Consider the following 18,842-nt stretch of genomic DNA (forward strand, 5'->3'; position numbering starts at 1 on the left):
TTATGCTGTGTGTTGGTACCATTTCTCTGGTGATTAATTGTCTTTGTCAAGGGCTGTAGCAGGATGGGTGGCAGAAAGACTAAAAGCATGTCATGTCAGCACTAATGTTATTAGTGCAAATGCACCATTAATCAAGAATTACAGTGCAGCACTGTCAGGCCTGTGGCCCTGGGGTGGTTTCAGCCCTGCACCCACCCTCCATCCACCCTGTTGGCTTCAGTGACAGCTGTGCTGGCTCCCAGCAGATTTGGGGCTCTGAGACTGCCCTGTTCTCAGTGTTGCTGGAGAGCCAGTTGAAGCCAGCTGCACACAAGTTTGGCCTGTTTCCAGCTCCCTTCCAGCCCTGCCATAAAATCTAAATTCTCATCCTTTGGCCATACTTCCCTTCCTTGGGGTGCAGATTTCTATCAGTCTGATAAGATTTGTTTTAAATTATAAATAAACATTAAAGTTATCAGCTAACTGGATGAGACTTTGCTTTCTTATTTGATCCTGGAGCAACTAGTTTGTGCCCAACCTAATTTCCACCCTCAGTACTAATGCAACAGATTAGAAAATTTCCATGTTTTACAATAGCAATCAGCAATTAATCCAAACAATATAATTGCAGTTAATTATAGGCTGGATAAAACAGTGCTGTGCTGCATCAGTTGGTGGAGACCATCCTCTAAACCTGTGGCACCAATGGTAGATTGTAAATGTTTGTGTTTCCAAGCCACACTCTTGATTTCTCCATTAGTACATGTGATCTCTGTTGATGCTATTGATACTCTCTTTCCAGAATCCCATGGATGCTCTTGAAATCTCTGTTCTCAATTAATATGTAATTTTCTTTCTCCATTCACTACCAAGACATCTTATTTGTGACAAGGAGGTGTTTTCTGTGGTATTCACAGCTTATGTCTTTGCTCTGATGGTCTCCAGACCATGCTTAGTAGGTAATTTATCCTACAAATAAAGATTATATCTGTGGTGGTATCTTGCTCTGTGGTACATAAATGACCCTGTGCACAGGTGATGTGGGATTGCTTGTGCTGAAAGGGCGTTTGTGGCATTGAACCACGAGCCACACCCATATAGGCAATGGGGCTAAAAGTGAGGTTGTACTGTAGAAGTGAGGCACCTCACCTCCTGATGGGGAAAGAGCCATTTCAGCTGTATTTTGCTCCTCAGTACTTTCTGTACAATCCTTTCCTCTCCTGAGGTATTTTCTCCAAACTGCACACTTTTATCAGTGCTAAGCTTTCCTCACACTATACTGGCATCTGCTCCAGGATCTGATGCTATAGAGCAGCCAGCAGTTACATTTTTAGCTGGCATTCTCTGGCCCCAGCAGCCCTGAGGGCTGCAGTGAGCCCCTCTTCCTTCGGTTTTATTCACTCCTTTGGACACTTTACTGAGCCTCCATGTGTCCTTGGTCTGGCTTCTAGGCCTCTGCCTGACTTTCAGTAACGTCATTGTGGATTTTGAATACTGCCATATCTTCTCATAGCAATTTTCTGCAGGGAATTTAAGTCTCCCTGCTCCTCCCTATTAACACCCATGAATTAGAACAGTTCTTTTTCAAAATTATCCGTTCCTCCTCATTGCTGGTTTTTATTTCTCTTGACATCATGCCCTGCTTACCAGGGCCATCACTCCAGAGCTTTGAGGAAAGAGAGCCTCACAGCCCTTCTGTCAGGCACTGGCCCTCTCTGGCCCATACATTAGGCTGAGACTCCAGAGGGTATGTCTAGGTGGTTAGGAATAACCTGTGCAGGAGGCAGTAGAGATGGAGACTTTTGCAAAGAGTCCCTCTTTGCCCTTTCATGCTCGGATAGCTTCCCATCCTCCTCAGTACATAAGCAGGTGCAGGAACCTGCCCTGATCCCCATTTGTTAGCCCTAAGGTGTGCGTCATCCACTCCCGCAAAGCATGGTCAAGATCTCAAATCTGTGCACAAAATGATAACATTTATTGAAAGAGTAAATTTTTTTTTAATACAAAAGAAAGCTCTGTACATAGTACTGTGATTACTTCCACATCCTTCCAGAAACACAACCCTGGAAACTGGAGGGAAAAAAAAAATAATCCCACACACACTTATGCGTACACACACACGCACACACACACGCGCACACACACCCCTCAAACCAGTAAAATTAACTAAAAATGTCACCACACAATAAATGCCATTTCATCCCTGATACACAAGTGTTCTTACAGGTCTGCACTTAAATAAAATACACCATTAGCGTTTAACCAGCAGTTGCCTTTAGGGAGCCAGGGAGGGGATGCAGTCAGACATCCTGTAGCAGCAGGGGCTCTCCTGCCATTCTGGCCCAACAGCTCTGCTCCATAGTGCCAGCAGAAGCAAAGCAGAGCAAAGCCAGGCCACAGTGATGTGCTAGGGCAAAGGACAATGTAAACTCTAACCCACACTTCTCCCTGGATGAACTCCTGGGTACCTACGTGGTTTTGGAAGCAACACTGAGCAGTTTTCCTACATCGAGCCATGGGACATGGCTCAGCACTCCCACAAGTTCTGAGAGCTGCAGGGTTTGCATCACTCTTAGAGCAAGAATTCTAAGGGGATGCAGCATGCAATGTCACCTTCACCAGATGGGCCACTTCACTCCCCACAAGCCCTTCCCAGGCTGCCAACTGATCAAGGGCTGAAAGACCCTTCTGGGAATTCTTTGGGAGCTTGAAGGAGACCTGTCCCATCTGTGCAGGACAGCTGTAGAGGGAGAATTACAGCCCAGATCCTCAGCCAGGAGTTCAGGAGATGCTGCCTGCACAGCAAGCAGGGAGAGCAAGGATTAGCCACTGCTGGTCACTCACCACAGGGAGGAGTGGGGACACCAATATCCCTTAGGCAGTCTCAGGCAGCACTGCTCCGCACCAAGAGCACTGACAGTGACAGAACAGCTGAAGATCCCCTGGACTAGGAGTGAACAGGGCAGTCATCAGAAAACCCAGCCTGCCTCTGGCTCCTGGGCACACTGCAAATTGCCTGCTTCTGAGGAATGGGTTTACCACTTCCAGAGACCAGCCACTGCTTCACTTGCCTGCTGCCCATTAAGCCCAAAATTATGAGTATGAAGTCCTTGTTACAGGTGTAGAAAACAAGCATCCCACTCGGTTCAGCTTGATCCCTGGCACATGCTGGTGGATGGAGAGTGCAGCTTAAACGCTAATGCTGAGGGAACATGTCCAAGGTTACAATACAAACTCAAAAGCAAGGCCCCTTTCCTGCCTCCATGCCCACCCACCCACCCCTCTCCCATCCCCCTGGTACAAACCCCATTAAAACTGTACAGGAGCCAAACTTTTATTCCTTAAAGAATTACATAAATACTGAGTTTAACACTTAGAAAAATAAAGTAATTTTCTTTTTTTTTTTCTTTTTTTTCTTTTTTTTTTTTTTCCTCCAAGGCTTCTTTTGTCTTTAACTTAAAAAAAAAAAAAAAGTTACTGCTTCTTCCCCTAAGGATTCAGCAGCTTCTCTCGCTCACTCTCCCTCCAGGGACAGGGCTAGGTAGCAGAGCCATTCACAGCAACTCCCATGCAGGACCAAACATGCCCCAGCCCTTCTCCCCTCAGCCTTGCTGAGCCTGTACAGGCATCACAGCTGCTCCCTCACAGCCCAGGATGGCCTGCTGGTCACCCTGGCACTCAGAAGAAGAGCCTGCCACCTGCCCAGCAGCTCTGTGCCCCACGGGCTCTTCCGTTTGACATTTGAGTTGTTTCTCCACCTTGCATCAGACACAGAAATTTAGAAAGCGCTGGCTGGAGCTGCAGGGGGATGTAATAAAGACCCAGCCATGTTCCCCTGGGTGTATGGAGTCCAGAAGCAATGCGAGGGCTGAGAGAGTGGGGCTGGGCAGAGCACAGGGCCCCTGAGGAGCTCTTCAGGGCATCTTTGTGTTCCTGGGCATCAATTGACCACCTCACCTGTGCGAGGACAGCTGCCAGGGCAGGGCCAGTCAGGCTGAAAATCTGCCAGGCAGCCCAGCGAGGAGGCACTGAGGGCAGAGGGCTCACTGTAGTGCATATGAGGAGGACAGGGCCACGTGCCACTGGCTGTGCCCTGCCCTCCAGGGAGAGGGCATGCAGGCCCAGAGATGCACATGCAAGCTGGCCCCTCTCTCCTGTCTGGAGCCCAGGGTGAGTTGCTGCGGCCAGGACCTGTCACCCCCACAAAGGCACATTGCTGAGGCCAGCAGCACAGCCACAACCCACTCTGCTCCAAGCTGCACCTGCATGGTGGCTCTGGGCCTAAGCTGAGCCCCACACAGAGTAAATACTCATGGGCGAAGTGACTCAGAGCACCCAGAAGGAGCCAGAGCCTCCACCTGGGAATGGCCTGCAGTATTTATTTACAGTGCGGAGCAATCCTCCCCTCAAGAGACAAATTTCTTTGGCTGGCGTGAAACAAGCACAGCTATTGCAGCATCCAAATGTCCCAAGCCCTGCATGGCCCCAGCACGGCTCCACCCCAGGTGGGTCCTGCAGCCCCACGCGCATGCCTGTGTGTGTGGGGTGGGTGAGTGCGTGTGTGTGTGTGCATGTGTGGATGAAGGAAACGTGAAAAGGCAACAATAAATAACTGGTGCAGTCTGTACGAGAAGGAGTTGCTGCCAGCCCCGACACTGGCATGACAAGCCAGAAAACAGAAGGCCGGCAGCAGAGGCCTCTCAGTCACTCTTGACGCTGTGTGAGGTGTCCAAGTTGACCACCTGCAGCTCTGTCAGGCTGCTGCCACTGCTGCTCTGCTGCCCGATGACAGCCATCTAGAGAGAGAAGGGAGGAGGAACCACTGGTGGACCGCATGCCCTGAGACCATGTGTGCCACCAGCCGGGGGGGTACTGTCCTTCCAGGGCACTGGTCCAGGGAGGACAAGACTCCCTGACCCAAGGGTGGGTAGCACAGACTGCATTCCCAGACCTGAGGACAGATCCTACCCAGCCAGGTCTGCCCAGATACACAAAGATGTGTAGGCAGAAGAAGAGCAGAAATAACCCCTGAACCCGTGAACACCTGCAGCTGCTACTCTATGCCTACCTGGTGAAGTTGGACAGCTGAGACTGGGATTTGAACCGTGCCTGATGGGGCTGTCAGGAACACCTGGGGGACACCACCTGCCACAGAGAGAAGCACAAATGACACTGTCCCTTAAACAGCTCCCCATGGATCCTTTCTCTGAGCTCCATGGAGCTACTCAAGGACAAAGCTGCCTGTTTGCACACATGGAGACATTTCGAAGAAAGCCACATGCGCTAGTTTTCCAAATGCCAGGAGAAGAAGGCACAAGGCCTCAATCCAAGCCTTGTCTGTGTGGCTTCAGGCTACTTTGCCCTTTCATGCAAGCACATATCCTCTCCAAAGCCTCCTGGCTCCCTATGCTGCCCATCCCAGAAACCCTCACCCTCCTTTTTACCCATCAACAGCTCATGCAATCCTCTGCACAAGAGAATGGCAAGACCTAAAAATACACATTGAGCATCACCCTTGTCAGACCTTTGCGCAACCACCAGGACTGCTGCGAAGAAAACCCTTTGTGATTAACGTACAGCATCAACATACGTGGGACAAGAAAAATCAGGGTGTCAGCACCCTGAGAGCTAGAGAGCTGCCTTACCCTGATCCTGGACCTGGCTGTGGGACACCTGCATCGCTGAGGGCGCCTGTGGGAAAGCGTTGAGCACCGCGAGCCCACCGTCGGCCAGGCCGGAGGTGGGCGCGTACATCACCGCGTGCGGGCTCGGGTACATCATGTGGCCGCCCACAGTGGTTGGCACAGACGATGTCATGATGGTCGCTGGGAGGGTCACTGCCACCAGGACAGATCACAGGTCAGCACACAAAAAAAACCTGCCACGCTCACCTGCCTCCTCAGCACCCCCACCCCAGCCACCCCACTGGGCATGCTGTGCTGAAGCACAGTGCATGGAGATGCCCATCCTTGTCTTCCAAGCTCTTGGGCAAAAGCCACAGAGATTTAAGTAGGAGAGCTCAAACCTCTCCTTCCATGAGTATGAAGGGGCATGAGTATGAAAACAGCAGCCAAATATCCTAGGACTAAATTCAACTTGTATGTCAATTCCCCAATGAAACTTTAATAGAGCTGTTGAACTAGATTCAGCCTGCATCCAGGCACCTGAACTCAGATTTTGCTGACAAAGAGATGTTTTCTGCATAGACAGGAAAAGCCTCAAGCAGATGTGAACCAATGCCTTGTGCTAGAGGCAATGCTGGCTCACCAAGAAACCCCCTGAGAACTGAGCAACCTGTTCCCAGCTCCATGCTGCAAATGAGAGCAGATGATTTATCAGAAGAGGCTCTGAAATCCCTTGTAATGTGCCCTGTGCCCAGCATGGGATACAGTGTAGCACAGGACCTGGCAACAGGGATCAATACCCTGTTGATCAATATCAATATTGATCCTGGGGAAACTGTCAGAAAGCCTTGGATAGAGCTGGCCTGAAGAAGGAAACTGGCCAGGGAGCAGGCAGGGGGCCTGCTGGTGTGGGTTGTTTGCAGCAGTGGTTAGGAAGGCTGACAGAAGGTGGCTACCAATACCTGTTCCGCTGGAAGAGGTCTGGGTAAGGTCAGTGCTGCTGTCACTAGAGGGAGACGTTTGCTGCGGTGCCTGGTGCACCTGGATTGCCTGGACTGGAACCTGCTGAGCCATGGTACCACCTGGGGAGAGAGAGGAGCCCATGAGACTGTGGCTCCACAGGGATACAGGCACTCTGGGGCATGTGAAAACCCCCCAGTTCTTCTCTGGCTGCACACAGCTCCACAGCACCACTCTGTGCTGCACTGGGGGAGGCTACACAGAAGCAGTGTGCGGCAGAAACCAGAGACCAAAACCTGTTCTTTCCTGGCACATGGACGAAGAAAGGTTAACTTGGCCTACAAAAGCTCCAAGAGTGAAGAAAAGGCTACAATAACAGCTTTTGCCCAACTCCCAGCTGTGGTTCAGGAACATCCAGGATCCTCCTTGCCATTCCTGGTTCCACCAAGACACAGAATAGACATTGGGATGAGAGGGCCCAGCTTTTCCTCTCCAATGAGGAGCCAGCTCTGTAAGGATCACCTTGCTGCACTGAGTGGAACCACAAGAACCCAAATGCCCACACCAGCTGAACTCTGCTGCCTTCACACCCTGGAGCCCAGCTCCATTCCCCACAGGGCATTCAGGGTGCAGATCTCACCTCACTTGTGAACTTAAGGACATTAGAGTGCCCTATACAGGTTTTAGAGAACACATCGTCTGAAGGTGTACATCCCAGAGCTGCAGGCCACACAGCCTCTGTCCCAGACCACTTCCTACGAAGTACTTCAGATTCAGAAGAAACACAGCTTGGCACAGAAAGGTCTCCTGGTCCTGCCTCCAGAGGGAAGAGCAAGGGATGCCAGAGCAAGAATCACTGGCTAGCTTGCTCAGACTGGGCATTGCCCCACACATCACACCCCAGAGACACACATCAATTATTCTCCTATCTCCTCCAGATCACAAGAGAAATCCAGTTCCCTTGAATGGGAGCCTGCTGTGTGCCCAGGCCCCCAGGAGCCTTAAGCATTCCAAGAAAGCACAGAAGTTATCAGAGTCATGGACTTAGGCATGAACAGGCAGGACATGAGAAATACTGTGGCACTCAGTCCTCAGATGGATGCCACCACAAAGCTGTGGGGGATGCCAGCCCTACCCAAACTCCATCCAGGAACCTGTCCAGCAACTGGAGAGCCTTAACTCAGAACAAGAAGAAACTCCTACAAAGGACAGTGCACACCAGGCAGCGGAGCAGCACCATTACTCTGCTCTGGGCTTCCCCTAACCTATCCTCTGCACTATGGTTCAGTGGCTGACTGCAGATACAAACACAGAAAGCAAGGGCAGCTGCTCAGAGCCAAATTCCAGCTCTCAATAAAAAAACACTGGGCACCGAAGCCCCTGTGCTATCCCTCCCATCAGTTCTAGCAGCACAGTTTGTCCTCAGCACAGCTGCACTAGGGACCTGTCTCTGCTGCATTTGTTAGCCATAGGCCAAGCCCTGGGGCATGAAAATCCACTGCTACCCTTGGTTTGCATCCCCCAGGATGTTGCTCCTGCCTATGTCAAGCATTTTCTGCCCTGTCTTTCCATCTCTCCCCAGCAGCCACAGCCAGGGTTCCCTGTGCTCTGCCTCCTCTATGCTTCCACAGTCGGGGAGTACCTGTGACCAGCTGGCCCTGATGGCTGGAAAGAGCCAGGGAGTGTGGCTGTAATTGAGTGAGAGAAATGGGAGGGATCCCTGGATAAAGGGAAGTACCTGCTGAAAGGAGGAAGAAAGAAAGGCTTTGTCATCACCAGCTCTTTTCACTCCCTCCAGGCTTCTTGGTGCTGCCCTGGGGTCCCAGCTCAGCTCCCTGCCACCTCCCAGCAGCAGAGCCAGCTGGTAGCACTCTAAAGAAACAGCCACTACATGACCCTTCTCCAGCCACTGGCCTGGCTGGGTTTGAGCACGAAATCACAGCCGGGCTCACCTTACAGAAGCAACCACTCTGCTTCCCTTCTGCCACTAGGTCTCCTCTCTCCTGGAGAGAACAGCAACACACTCCAGTTGCAGAGATGGAGGATGCAGCCCTCAGACCCTAAAGGCACTGACCTGACATGAGGGTGAAGCCAGTGGGTATCGGCATGAGGCCCCCAGACGTCACTGCACTGGCTCCAGTAGTCTTCAGCACTGTCCCGTTGGCACTGGTGACGGCATTGGGGCTGATGCTGGCAGACACTGGCGCCAGGTAATTAGTGATGGGGAATGACGGGCCACTGCTGACCTGCATGGAGGTTGAGGTGGTCGGGGCTGTCTGGATGGATGTTGTTCCCGGCAGGTTGGTGACAGTGAATGCGGGTTTCAGGGTGTCCTGTAAAAGAAGAGATTGTGACAGCTCGGACCAGCCCACGAGACATCTGCCCATAAGACTAAACCAGGCTCTGTAGGTTGCATCCTCTTGCCAAACCATACCCCTCGCAGCCTGCTGCCAGCACGTGGAGCAGAGCCAGGGGAGCAGAGGAGAGCTGCTTGCACAAACATGAGGAGAGCAGGAGAGAGCTCTGCGTAAATCTTGGATGCAAGCCCAGGGCCACAGAAGTCCCCTGAGAGCCTTCCCTACAACACACCAGGGGACAAAGCAACTGTCCCACTCCCCAGGACTCCCCAGAACGTCTAAGAAGAGAATAGCCTCTTTTTGGCATACACCAGGCAAAAGCAGCCCTTGCAAGGACAAACATAAAGGCACAGAGTCTCCTGTCAGGAACACACACCACTTCCCTTAAGGCAGGAAACAGGCAACCAAGAAAAAGCTGAGAACTGGCTCTTAAAGGCAGCTGCACACTGAAGTGACAGGGGAGAGGTGACTGAAGACAAAGGAGGCCCAAACCCAGCCCTGATAGCAGCTTTGGCAGGTCCTGGGGAATACCTCCACACATCTTCTGAAGCAGAGGGCAGGAAAACCTGATGTAGGAAGCACACATTTGCCAATCCACTGGCAAGAGATGGACACGAGGCAAATGCTTCCAAAGGACCCCTGTTCACTACAGCCAGTATGGTCCTGCAAGGAGCATCACCAGAGTAGCAGAGCACCAGGAAAAGGGCTCTGTGCCGGGCCAACACTGACCTGAGAGACTGGCATCCCAGGTCTGGGAACAAGGGAGGAGTGTGTGTGCCAAGCTGCAGTAACACATTAGTTTCCACAGCCACAATGCATGTGGCTGGATGTGCCTTGGATCTGCAGAAACGAACCAAGCCCAGCATGATTCCTGCTGCCTCCATCCCCCAAACCCCTTTTGGAATACTCAGGGCGCCCATGATGCCTCTCCTGCCCTGCTCATCTGGCCAAGAGCACACTGAGAATGCACTGTTTCACAGGAGCCCCTGTCACAGACCACAGGTGACCTGCTGTCCCCATGGTCCAACACAGCTGCCAGCATGCCTGGGAAGAGTTAAGGCACTCTCCCACCCCTCCCACTGCAGCTGGTGGGCCCAGCTCTCCCACGTGCTAAGCCTTGTTCCCAGCTTGTCAAGCTGCCAGGAGCAAGGAATTCACAGCTCAACGAACAGCTAAAAAAGGGAAGGCAGCCCATTTTGGACAGGGGGATCCAATCCCAGGCACTCAGTCGTGCCCCAAGGCCCAGGGAGGGAGGGGAGCAACACCCCTCTGCCTTGGCACTGCAGTCCCTGAAGTCCAAATTAGCAGAGGCACGTGATAACAGAGCAAAGCCCAGCAGAGGCACTTTCCATTAGCTCAACCACAAACTCCTGCCATCCCACATGGGACATGGGAGGCTGTGGGTGCCCTCCCCATGTGGGTGACAGGGCAGTGCTCTCCCCAGCCCACTAGGGAGCCAGAGCAGAGTTGGTTAGGACAGGTGCTGCTCCCCGTTGGAAAAGCCAGGACTCCTCATCCCCAGCTATAGCTCCAAAGTAGCACATCAGTGAGACATAACCCCCAACCAGCTAGGGCACTTAGCACTTTGTCATACTCCATACTCCCAGGCCTGGAGAAGGCATCCCTGAAAGTTCACAGCACTCTACTCGGGGAGATTCTCAGGGCTCCCTAGAAGCACAAGGGCAAATCTCAGTACAAAACAAAGGTGCTTGGGAGAGATGCTGCAGCAACAGACTTGAATCATGCACAGCCCATCTCTGCCCCTCTCTATTCTGACCCTGTTGAGACTCGGATTCCTCCCATCTCTATAGTGCTTCTCTTAGGCAGCAATAACAGCTCCCAGTACAGGAGAGCTGGGAGAGACTTTGGGATTGGACATCCATTGCCATGTCCTCATGACTGTCTGGGATGCCTCAGTTATCCCCTGGGCACCTTGGCTGTTCCCAGCATCCTGCAAAGCCTAGACATGGAAGAGGCAAGTCAGAGGTCACTTCAGCTGACATCACTCAAGGGGTCACGGACAAACCCTGAAGCGGACAGCAGCCCTGAGAGCTCTTCCCTTCCTGATCCAGCTGCACATCCATTCCAGCTCAGTGTCTGCAGAAGCAGCACACAGCAGAGGTGCAGCACAGCAGCAGGTGTCTGCCCACACCACTGCTTTGCAGCATGAGTGGGCCACAGGGCACAGGCCAGGCCAGCTGATGCCCATACTGCACTGCCTTGGGCATAAAAACAACCTCACTCCACAGCTTTTAGGGACTGCCTGAGGCAATGCTGCTCAGCATGACACAGCCCTAGACAGAATCAACAGGCCTTGGAGGGACATGGAAAATCCCAATCTGGTCTCCAACACCTGGTCTGCGCTCCAGATGTGGCATAAAGTCCCACATTTTCCGTTCTCAGAGAGATGACCAGATCAGGGCTACTCCCATGCTCTCACCTCAATCTAGAGCCCCTGACCTCCCTCTAAAATATCCTTTCCCACACAAGTACACCCAGGAGACTGCACGCAGGCAGTGTCCTTCACGGTCTGCAAAAGATGAGAGGTATCATCATGAGGATACAGCTACTCTTTCAAAAGTACAGCAAGCCCCAATCCCAAGCACCACAGCAGGGAGATTGGTTCTGACACAGCAAGAGGATTTCAGAGCTGTTGCTGGTGTAGCACAGAGGAATAACCAGCAGGCTGCTGACTGCAGGTGACAACCTGGCTGCATTGTCTTCCCACTCTGCTGCAGCACTGAACACAAGCAAGTTTTGTCCATACAGAGATCTCAGAAGCAGAGTTCACACAGGAAGGCCAGGAAGTCTTTTGAAGCATCCCATGTGGCTGAATCTGACAGTCCAGGCACTGAATCTCCTGCCATCTCCTCTAGTTAGGCACCTGTAACCCAACCTTGTGCACCATCCACTCCTCAGCAAGGACCAGCCACCAAGCATGGCCCAACCACAGGCTCCTTGCATTCTCAGAAGACTTCCTGGTCTATCTGAATTGAGCTGGTCTCTGCCCAAGACCAACTAGGCTTCCAGGACTGCAGAAGACACAATAGGACAGCCCCTGTCCCCAGCCCCAGGGCTTGCCATGACAGGAACTCTCAACCAGCCAGCAGTGGATTTAGTCAAGAATGTCAAGCAGAAGACAGGGCTATAGGGCTCCTCCAGCCTCTCATCTTTGTGGCTGACTGTGGCCACAAAGCACCCCACACTAAGCATTAGCACTGGGATGGAGCTTTCAGGGTTGCATCAGACAGTGAGAATAGAGAAGTTGTGTTAAGAAGATCTTTGCAGAGTAATTGCACCCCAAGGGCACACTTCCCTTGGGGCCTACTAGCAGTACTTCCAGGAAGAGTACAAAGGGATATAATGTGGACAGTCTTATGCCAGGGACAGGTGATTTGTCTCATTATAAAACGCCCATAGGACCTGCCTTTTCATCCAGGAGAAGCCCAGGAGGCACAAGTCCTTACAAACACAGACTGCACAAGGGAGAGATTGCTGGTGTTAGAAGGCTTCTTTACCTACAGGATAGGGCTGGCACAGCTTACACTAGCAACCAGAGGTACCCAGGGAAGACATACCAGACTGGGACAGCCAGGACTGCTGTTGGAATCCCATCAGCAGGAACCATTCTCAGGGACTCTTAAGGGCTACAGCACAGAGACTCGAGCCACACTTTGGCCCACCACAGCTCCTCTGCCTGAAGGGATCTCTGGGGCTGCTGATGTCTCTCAGGGTTCAGCAGCAATAAGCTTTTGCTTGGTGCAGCACATGTGGGCAAGTGGACACTGAGGAACAGGGGGTACCCAGCAGCACCGTGACCAGAGCTGTTGTGCTGTCACAGCACAAAAACAGGCAGCTGAATACCTCTGCAGCCCCAGACATGTTGGGCACGTCTCAGGGCTGCATTCACTTCCTTTGCAATTACAACAGAGAGGTCTCCAGATTCTGTTTGCCTAATGTCTAGAGGCTACTGCATGGCAAGGATGTTGTGGCTTGAGCACAGACAGCTGGAGAACTCCTATGACAAGGCCAATGAAGAACACTTTTGCAGCAAGCCTGATACCCATGACACAAGCACAGGTACAGCAGGGCTGCTCTAATTCCCAGCAACCAGCAGAACTGCACACAGGCTTAGGAAGCTGTGGCAGAGCTGCAAATTCAGCATGGTATCCCAGTCTTGCACCACAAACTTCCCTGCCTCCTATCTCCAAGCACTTGTGGATCTGAGCACCAGCCTGCAAAGGAAGAGGCAGGGATGTGGGACACAGCTCTGAGGAACAGCGCCAGGGAGTGCAGGGACAAGACGGGGGGGCCCTTTCAGCAGAAAAGCTGACTCTGGCCAACTCTGCACCCACAGCCAGGCCACCCTGGGCAAAAGGCCACAAGTAACACGGGCAGGCAAGGGCCAGCGATTGCAGGGACAACAGGCAGGGAGCAGAAATGGTCTGTCCAGCCAAATGTTTCCATTCCCCATGTCCTCCCTGCCCCCTTCCAAAACAGCACCAAAGCAAGAGACAGCTGCAGCTTATAAGGAATGTGAGGGGCCCTGCCAGGGACTCTGGCGAGGGAAACCAGGCCTTATAAGGCCATGGAGGCAGAATCAAATTTTTATCAATGAGTGTGAGAGCATGGAGACGCCTGGGGAGAGATAACAGTGCTGAAAGCTGGCCAGGGGGGTGGGCTGGGCCAATGGGGAGTCAAACTGCAAGGGCCAGGACCAGGATACCTGCCACCACTTCCCTCCCTCTTTCAATCACTGCTACTATCAGCCAAGGAGCCAGCCAGCCCTGAGATGACATGACAAGCTCGCTGCAGTCGCAGCAAAAGGGGACTCATCCTCAGCTCCCAGCACTGCTATTTAAAGAGGGCTGGGGATGATCAGGGCTCCCCGTACAGCCCACACCTCCCTGGGTGCCCAAGAGCATTACCTTGGTCTCCCCGCTGCTGTCCGACTCGGACACCTGGTAGGTGAGGTCCGTCTCCTCAAAACCAGTGGCACTCATGCGCTGGTCAGTGGTGGGGTCCGAGCGTGGGGGTGAGTCCGGGGAATTGAGGCATGTTTGGATCAGCGCCTTCCCCGTCTCGCTGGTGATCATGGGCTGCAGTTTCCGCGTGGCAAACGTGTACACATGGCCCGTCTCGCTGGCCACCAACAGCAGGACTTGAGTGCCAGTCAGCGTGGAGAGCTCATAGGCCTGCCAAGGGAAGAACAGGGAGTCACAGGTGACAGGGACAACGCAGAGGAGACAAGAGTCTGTGCACGTCCCACACATTCCTAGAATGGCTTTCCTTCTCTTCACACCAGCTTCAGCTCACTGACACTCCAGAGGAGCTGTGGCCTCTAAATCCAACCCTACAGGTTGAATTGCCCCATATTGTGTTCCCATCCCCTTTAGGGGATGTGCCTGCCAAGAGGGCATGGGAAGAGTGGTCCCCTCAGTACAGTAGTCTGAGAACATGGGGACAAGGGAGTGTCTCCATTCTGGAAAACCCTCTGGCTTCTCCAGACAGGTCTGGATGTTTCCCTCACCTCACCTCACCTCTCAGTGATGTTACTTGGCACAAGTCTCATTCCCCTCACCAAGACTGCATCCAGGCTCCAGACTTCTGAGCACAGCTGCACCCAAGCACTCCTGCAGCAAGGCCACCATGCCCCAGGTGAAGAATTCCTGTGGACTAGGAAGTGCACTCTTCATATGCCATCACTGCACTCAGTGATCTAACACAAGCTTCTACAGACAGGATGGCCTCATTCTACATTCCATGGTCCCAACACATCCGGGATGTGCCCAGCAGTACCTCACATTCCCACCTTCCCAGGGTGCATGATGCCCAGCTGGCACGCACTACCCAATTGTTCAGAAGATGCTATGAGCACTATCAGGGATGCACATCAGCCAGCAGCACCAAAGTCTCCCAAGTTTCTATTCTGCCTTTGCACACCAGGAACCACGGACTGCACTCTGGACCGGCCGAGACGTGGCGTTGGTCCCTTCCGTGGCCGAAGAAGCCGGTACTACCGGGCCCTTGGTGGGGCAGGACGGTGCAGCTGTGCCACCAAACACTCAGAGCTTTGGTAGCGGCTCACAGCGAGGGGCCCCGAGGGCACCGGGTCAGCAGCGGCCAGGGGATGGACGCTGCACCGGGATGGACCTCCCGAGGCACATCACACGCCTGGGGACCGCCAAGCGGCCCGGCCCGGCCCGGGGGGGCTCCCGCTCCCGGCCTGCCCGCACCCTGCCGGGAGCTCCCGCGCAGCCCCCCGGAAGGGGCTGGTGCCGGGCCGCCCCCCCGGTCCCGCCCGCGGGAAGCTGCCGCCGTTTCCGGGCACGGCCTGCCGGCCTGCCCCGTGCTCGGACCGGGCCGGGGCTCCCACGGACAGGTGGGTGCCGGCCCACATCCCCGCCCGGACCGGGCCGGGCTGCCCCCCCGCACCGGCCGGAGTCGCGGGGCCGCACCTTCTTCATGATGCCGGTCTTCCTCTTGCTGAAGGTGGTGTAGCGCCGCAGCTTGTTGTCGATGAACTCCATCTTGATCTTTACCCGGCCCCGCGTCTTCTTCCCGGGCTTGGCGCCGCTCACGGCCCCGCCGCCCCCGCCGCCGCTGTAGGCGGCCGCCGCCGCCGCTCCCGCCGCGGGCCCCGCCGCCGCTGCCGCCGCCTCGGCCAGGCCACGCTTCACGCCGCGCCGCTCGCCGCCCAGCTCCTCCTCCTCAGCCGACTCCGAGTCGCCCTCGCTGCCGCTGTACAGCGCCTCCCGCTTCAGGCGGCCCCCGGGCGCCCCCGCCGCCGCCCCGCCGCCGTTTGCCCCACGCGGCACCGGCGACCGGCCCAGCCCCGAGCCGCAGGCCAGCGCAGCGGCGGCGCCGTTCCCGGCCCCGGCCTGGCTCGGCAACATCGCGGCGGCGAGCGCGGGTCGGGTCGGGCCGGGTCAGGCCGGCCCCGCCATGTCCCCGCCGCGCTCCGCGCTCACGGCCCCGCTCCGCCACCGCCCCCGCCGCGCCGCGCCGCCCCCATATAAAGCGATACAATGTTGCCTTTTATGGCGAAGGCGCTCCTTATATGGGGCGAGACGGCGCCCCGTCGGGAGGCGCCACCCCATTGGCTGGCGGCCGCCGAGCGCCGGCTCCCATTGGCCGCCGGTTGGCGTTTGATTTGCATACGGTCGGACCGCGCTCGCGTCACGCCCGGGTTGAAACACGCAGGGCGGCTCTTAAAGGGCCAGCGCGGCCGGCGGGGGGCGCGGGGCGCTCGGCCCGGGGGTGCGGTGGGATCGGGCCTAGGGCTGGGACCCCCCGCTGCCAGCCCTGCCTCGGCCCCTTCCCACCTCCAGCTCCGGGCACGCGGGTCCTCTTAGGGGTCCTCCGCACCTGGCTCCCAGTGATGGCACCAGCTGTTGCTCCAGGCAACCCCGCACCCCGGCTGTTGTCACAGCCTGCGAGGGACAACGTGCCGTCCATTTGTCTCCGGTGGCTGCGGAAGCCCCGAGAAGGTGTGGGGGCCACGTGGGTGCTCAGGGGTGTGCAGGGCACGGGGCTGAAGCGAGTATGTCCAAAGCACACATTGCTGGAGCACAGGCTGATCACTGCCTGGAAGAATAAAGATCTCCCATTCAACAGGATGGGAGATCCTTCTGCTGCTGCCTTCAAGCCCACGGGGGGTGAGGCTGTGGTTCTGTGCCACCGCCCTCTTGCACAGGTGGGTCACACCCTGGCTCATGGCCACTCTGGCTTTGCGCATCGGGCTGCTCCAAGCTCTTGGCACAGGTCACATCCTCCGTGTAGGTGTGACCCAGGACCTCCACAGCACAGGGACAGCCTGCACAGGACAACTGTGTGTTCGTGGGACAGCAAAGGTGCGGGTGGGACAGCACAGCCCCAGAGCTCAAAGCTGTGAGGACAGGCAGAGAATTATTAGTTGAGAAAAAGGGGTCTCTCAGACACTGTCTTAGAAACCAGAGCTGCAGCCCTCACTTCTGGCAGCAGCAGTCCTGCCCCAGATCCATTTTGTCTCCTGGGCATCCCATGGAGGGTTGTGCAGCTCACACAAGCCCTTTCCATATCTGCCTCATCACTCAGAGGACACGCACGCTCACCACCAGCCATCCCAGCTGTCCCCCACAGCCCAGGGCCAACCTCCTACAGAGCAAGGGAGTAACTGCAAACCCCAACACCCCCTTCGCTGCCACCATCGCCTCCCCCTCCTCCCGCCAGCCATGCTCCTCCAGTGAGCACACATGCCATTTATAGCTCCCAGCAGGGCTGCTGGAACTCACATGCCTCCCATCACATGCCCTGGCCACCCTCCCTTCAAGCTGAGCACAAACTACACCTGGCACAGGTGAGACTGAGGCCTCGCTGTGTCCTGCCAGGCTGAGGAAGGGTCAGCAGGACCCTCTGTGTGGCTGGAGGCACCAGTTAGGCTGGGAACAACGAACACGTGGATCTGATAACCAGAGGTAGTCTGCCAGCTTAGCAGAAGTGTGTAGTCACTGCAGGTAGCAGGATTTGGGTTTATCTTGCCCAAGGGACAGCTACACCTTTCCTCCTTCTCTTCCCTGGGCATTCCAACTGCAGGGCCTTTTGCTCCCCAAGCTGCAAGAGTGTCCACACGAGCAAGAGGTGAGACCTCGCTTTTTCTGGGCTGGCTCATCCCTTCTGCTGCCATCCTTTCCTTCCCAAGCCTCATCCTGTGGATGCTTTCCTAGATGTCTGTCCTGCTTGTGCTCTGAACAGGCCCAGAGCTTCAGCCTGCCCCAGCTTCCCGGGATGCCAATCTCTCACCAAGGCACTCAGACCCATGCTGGAGAGCCAAGTTCTGTCCCCATGCCACCAACACCCACGGGACACAAGTTAGCAGCAGGTCCTCCCTTAACCAAACCAGCAGCCACTGACAACTGAAAGCAGCTTAAAGCAAGTTTTCAGCCTTCAGAGATTTTCTCATTTACAATCCCCACATAATAAAATCCTAATTTCTAGCCCTGTTCTTAAACAGCTTTAGGGCATAGCACTTGACACTATGCCTTAAAAGCCTCTTACCTGATTTCCCCCCAAATTCCTTCCAGACAAGATGCCTGACAGCTCCACTGGAGCACAGGCCCTGCTGCCAGCATGGCCCCAGCATCACCCCAGCCCTTCACATCTCCTTTTCAAACTCTCCTCTAGGCCATTGCAACATGTGCTCCTTCACCTTCTTCCAGCTCTTCATCCACATTGCAGCTGGGTGCTGGGGTTGTGATGGTTTCCATCCTGTTCCTGGTCTTCCTACAATTGATACTCCAGCTGCTTTTCCTGGCTGCTGCTGTATACAGTTAGCTGCTTTTTTTTTGAACAGCCAGATCTCTTCTATGAGCAGTAACAACTAGAACAGAGATACTGTTGCACATGCAAAACCAGGTTATGGCCTTTTTTAATGTGATTTTCCTTTTGGTGAACAGACACGTGCAGGAATGGGGCTGCTCCCTGAAGGGTGACGCCATGTCATCCTGAACAGGTATAAACCCACACTACCTGAGCAGAGCAGTGAAAGGTGTTGGTATCAGGGGCCATCCACAGAGTAAATCCAGCATCCACTTGGTTGTGAGACAGAGCCAAAATCCTGACTGGATAATAAGGCTACCATATATACCTAGAAGACAAGGCTAGAGGCAAGGCAAAAACAGGAACACCTACAAGCTTGCTTAAAACAAACCTGGAAGCACAGGCTTGAGCTTAAATGCAGCTCAAGAGTGTAGGGAAGTCCCATGTGAGGCTGCTTAGGACAATCAAGGCCCATTAGTTTTCACACAAGCGCCTGGTACAGCTGCAGAAGAGGAAACACAGGGCAGCAGAGGAAATCAGAGCAAACCAAAAGCCCTTCCTCAGGCTGCACAGCAGATCTGTGCACTCATGGACCACAGGTGCTCAAAGGATGCATTGGTGCAGG

At 54.7% G+C, this 18,842-nt stretch overlaps 1 protein-coding gene across 2 annotated transcripts; it reads right to left on the minus strand.

Annotated features, from left to right (window-relative positions):
* Positions 1 to 1,931: 1,931 nt before the first annotated feature.
* On the minus strand, positions 1,932 to 15,915 carry SRF (serum response factor). Of its 2 annotated transcripts, none has more exons than XM_056487947.1 (7): positions 15,379 to 15,915; positions 13,849 to 14,115; positions 8,638 to 8,896; positions 6,566 to 6,685; positions 5,625 to 5,816; positions 5,048 to 5,124; positions 1,932 to 3,181 (listed from the first exon to the last, which is right to left on the minus strand). In XM_056487947.1, the coding sequence occupies exons 1-7, from the start codon at positions 15,814 to 15,816 to the stop codon at positions 3,176 to 3,178; spliced, it is 1,359 nt and encodes a 452-aa protein (XP_056343922.1). In that variant the 5' UTR covers positions 15,817 to 15,915; the 3' UTR covers positions 1,932 to 3,175. The 2 variants fall into 2 exon arrangements, with proteins under 2 accessions (XP_056343922.1, XP_056343921.1); XM_056487946.1 differs by having other exon boundaries at positions 1,932 to 4,775.
* Between the last annotated feature and the right edge of the window lie 2,927 nt (positions 15,916 to 18,842).

The sequence above is a fragment of the Oenanthe melanoleuca genome, chromosome 3 (assembly GCF_029582105.1).
Source record: "Oenanthe melanoleuca isolate GR-GAL-2019-014 chromosome 3, OMel1.0, whole genome shotgun sequence".
In the NCBI taxonomy this organism is placed as follows: domain Eukaryota; kingdom Metazoa; phylum Chordata; class Aves; order Passeriformes; family Muscicapidae; genus Oenanthe; species Oenanthe melanoleuca.

Coding starts and splice junctions, on each gene's coding strand:
- SRF (XM_056487946.1), bottom strand. CDS start 15,816: ATGTTGCCGAGCCAGGCCGGGGCCGGGAACGGCGCCGCCGCTGCGCTG. Junction 5,817..6,565: donor GACCTCTTCCAGCGGAACAG/GTATTGGTAGCC, acceptor TCCTGGTGGCAG/TGACCCTCCCAGCGACCATC. Junction 4,776..5,047: donor CAGCTGTCCAACTTCACCAG/GTAGGCATAGAG, acceptor TTCTCTCTCTAG/ATGGCTGTCATCGGGCAGCA.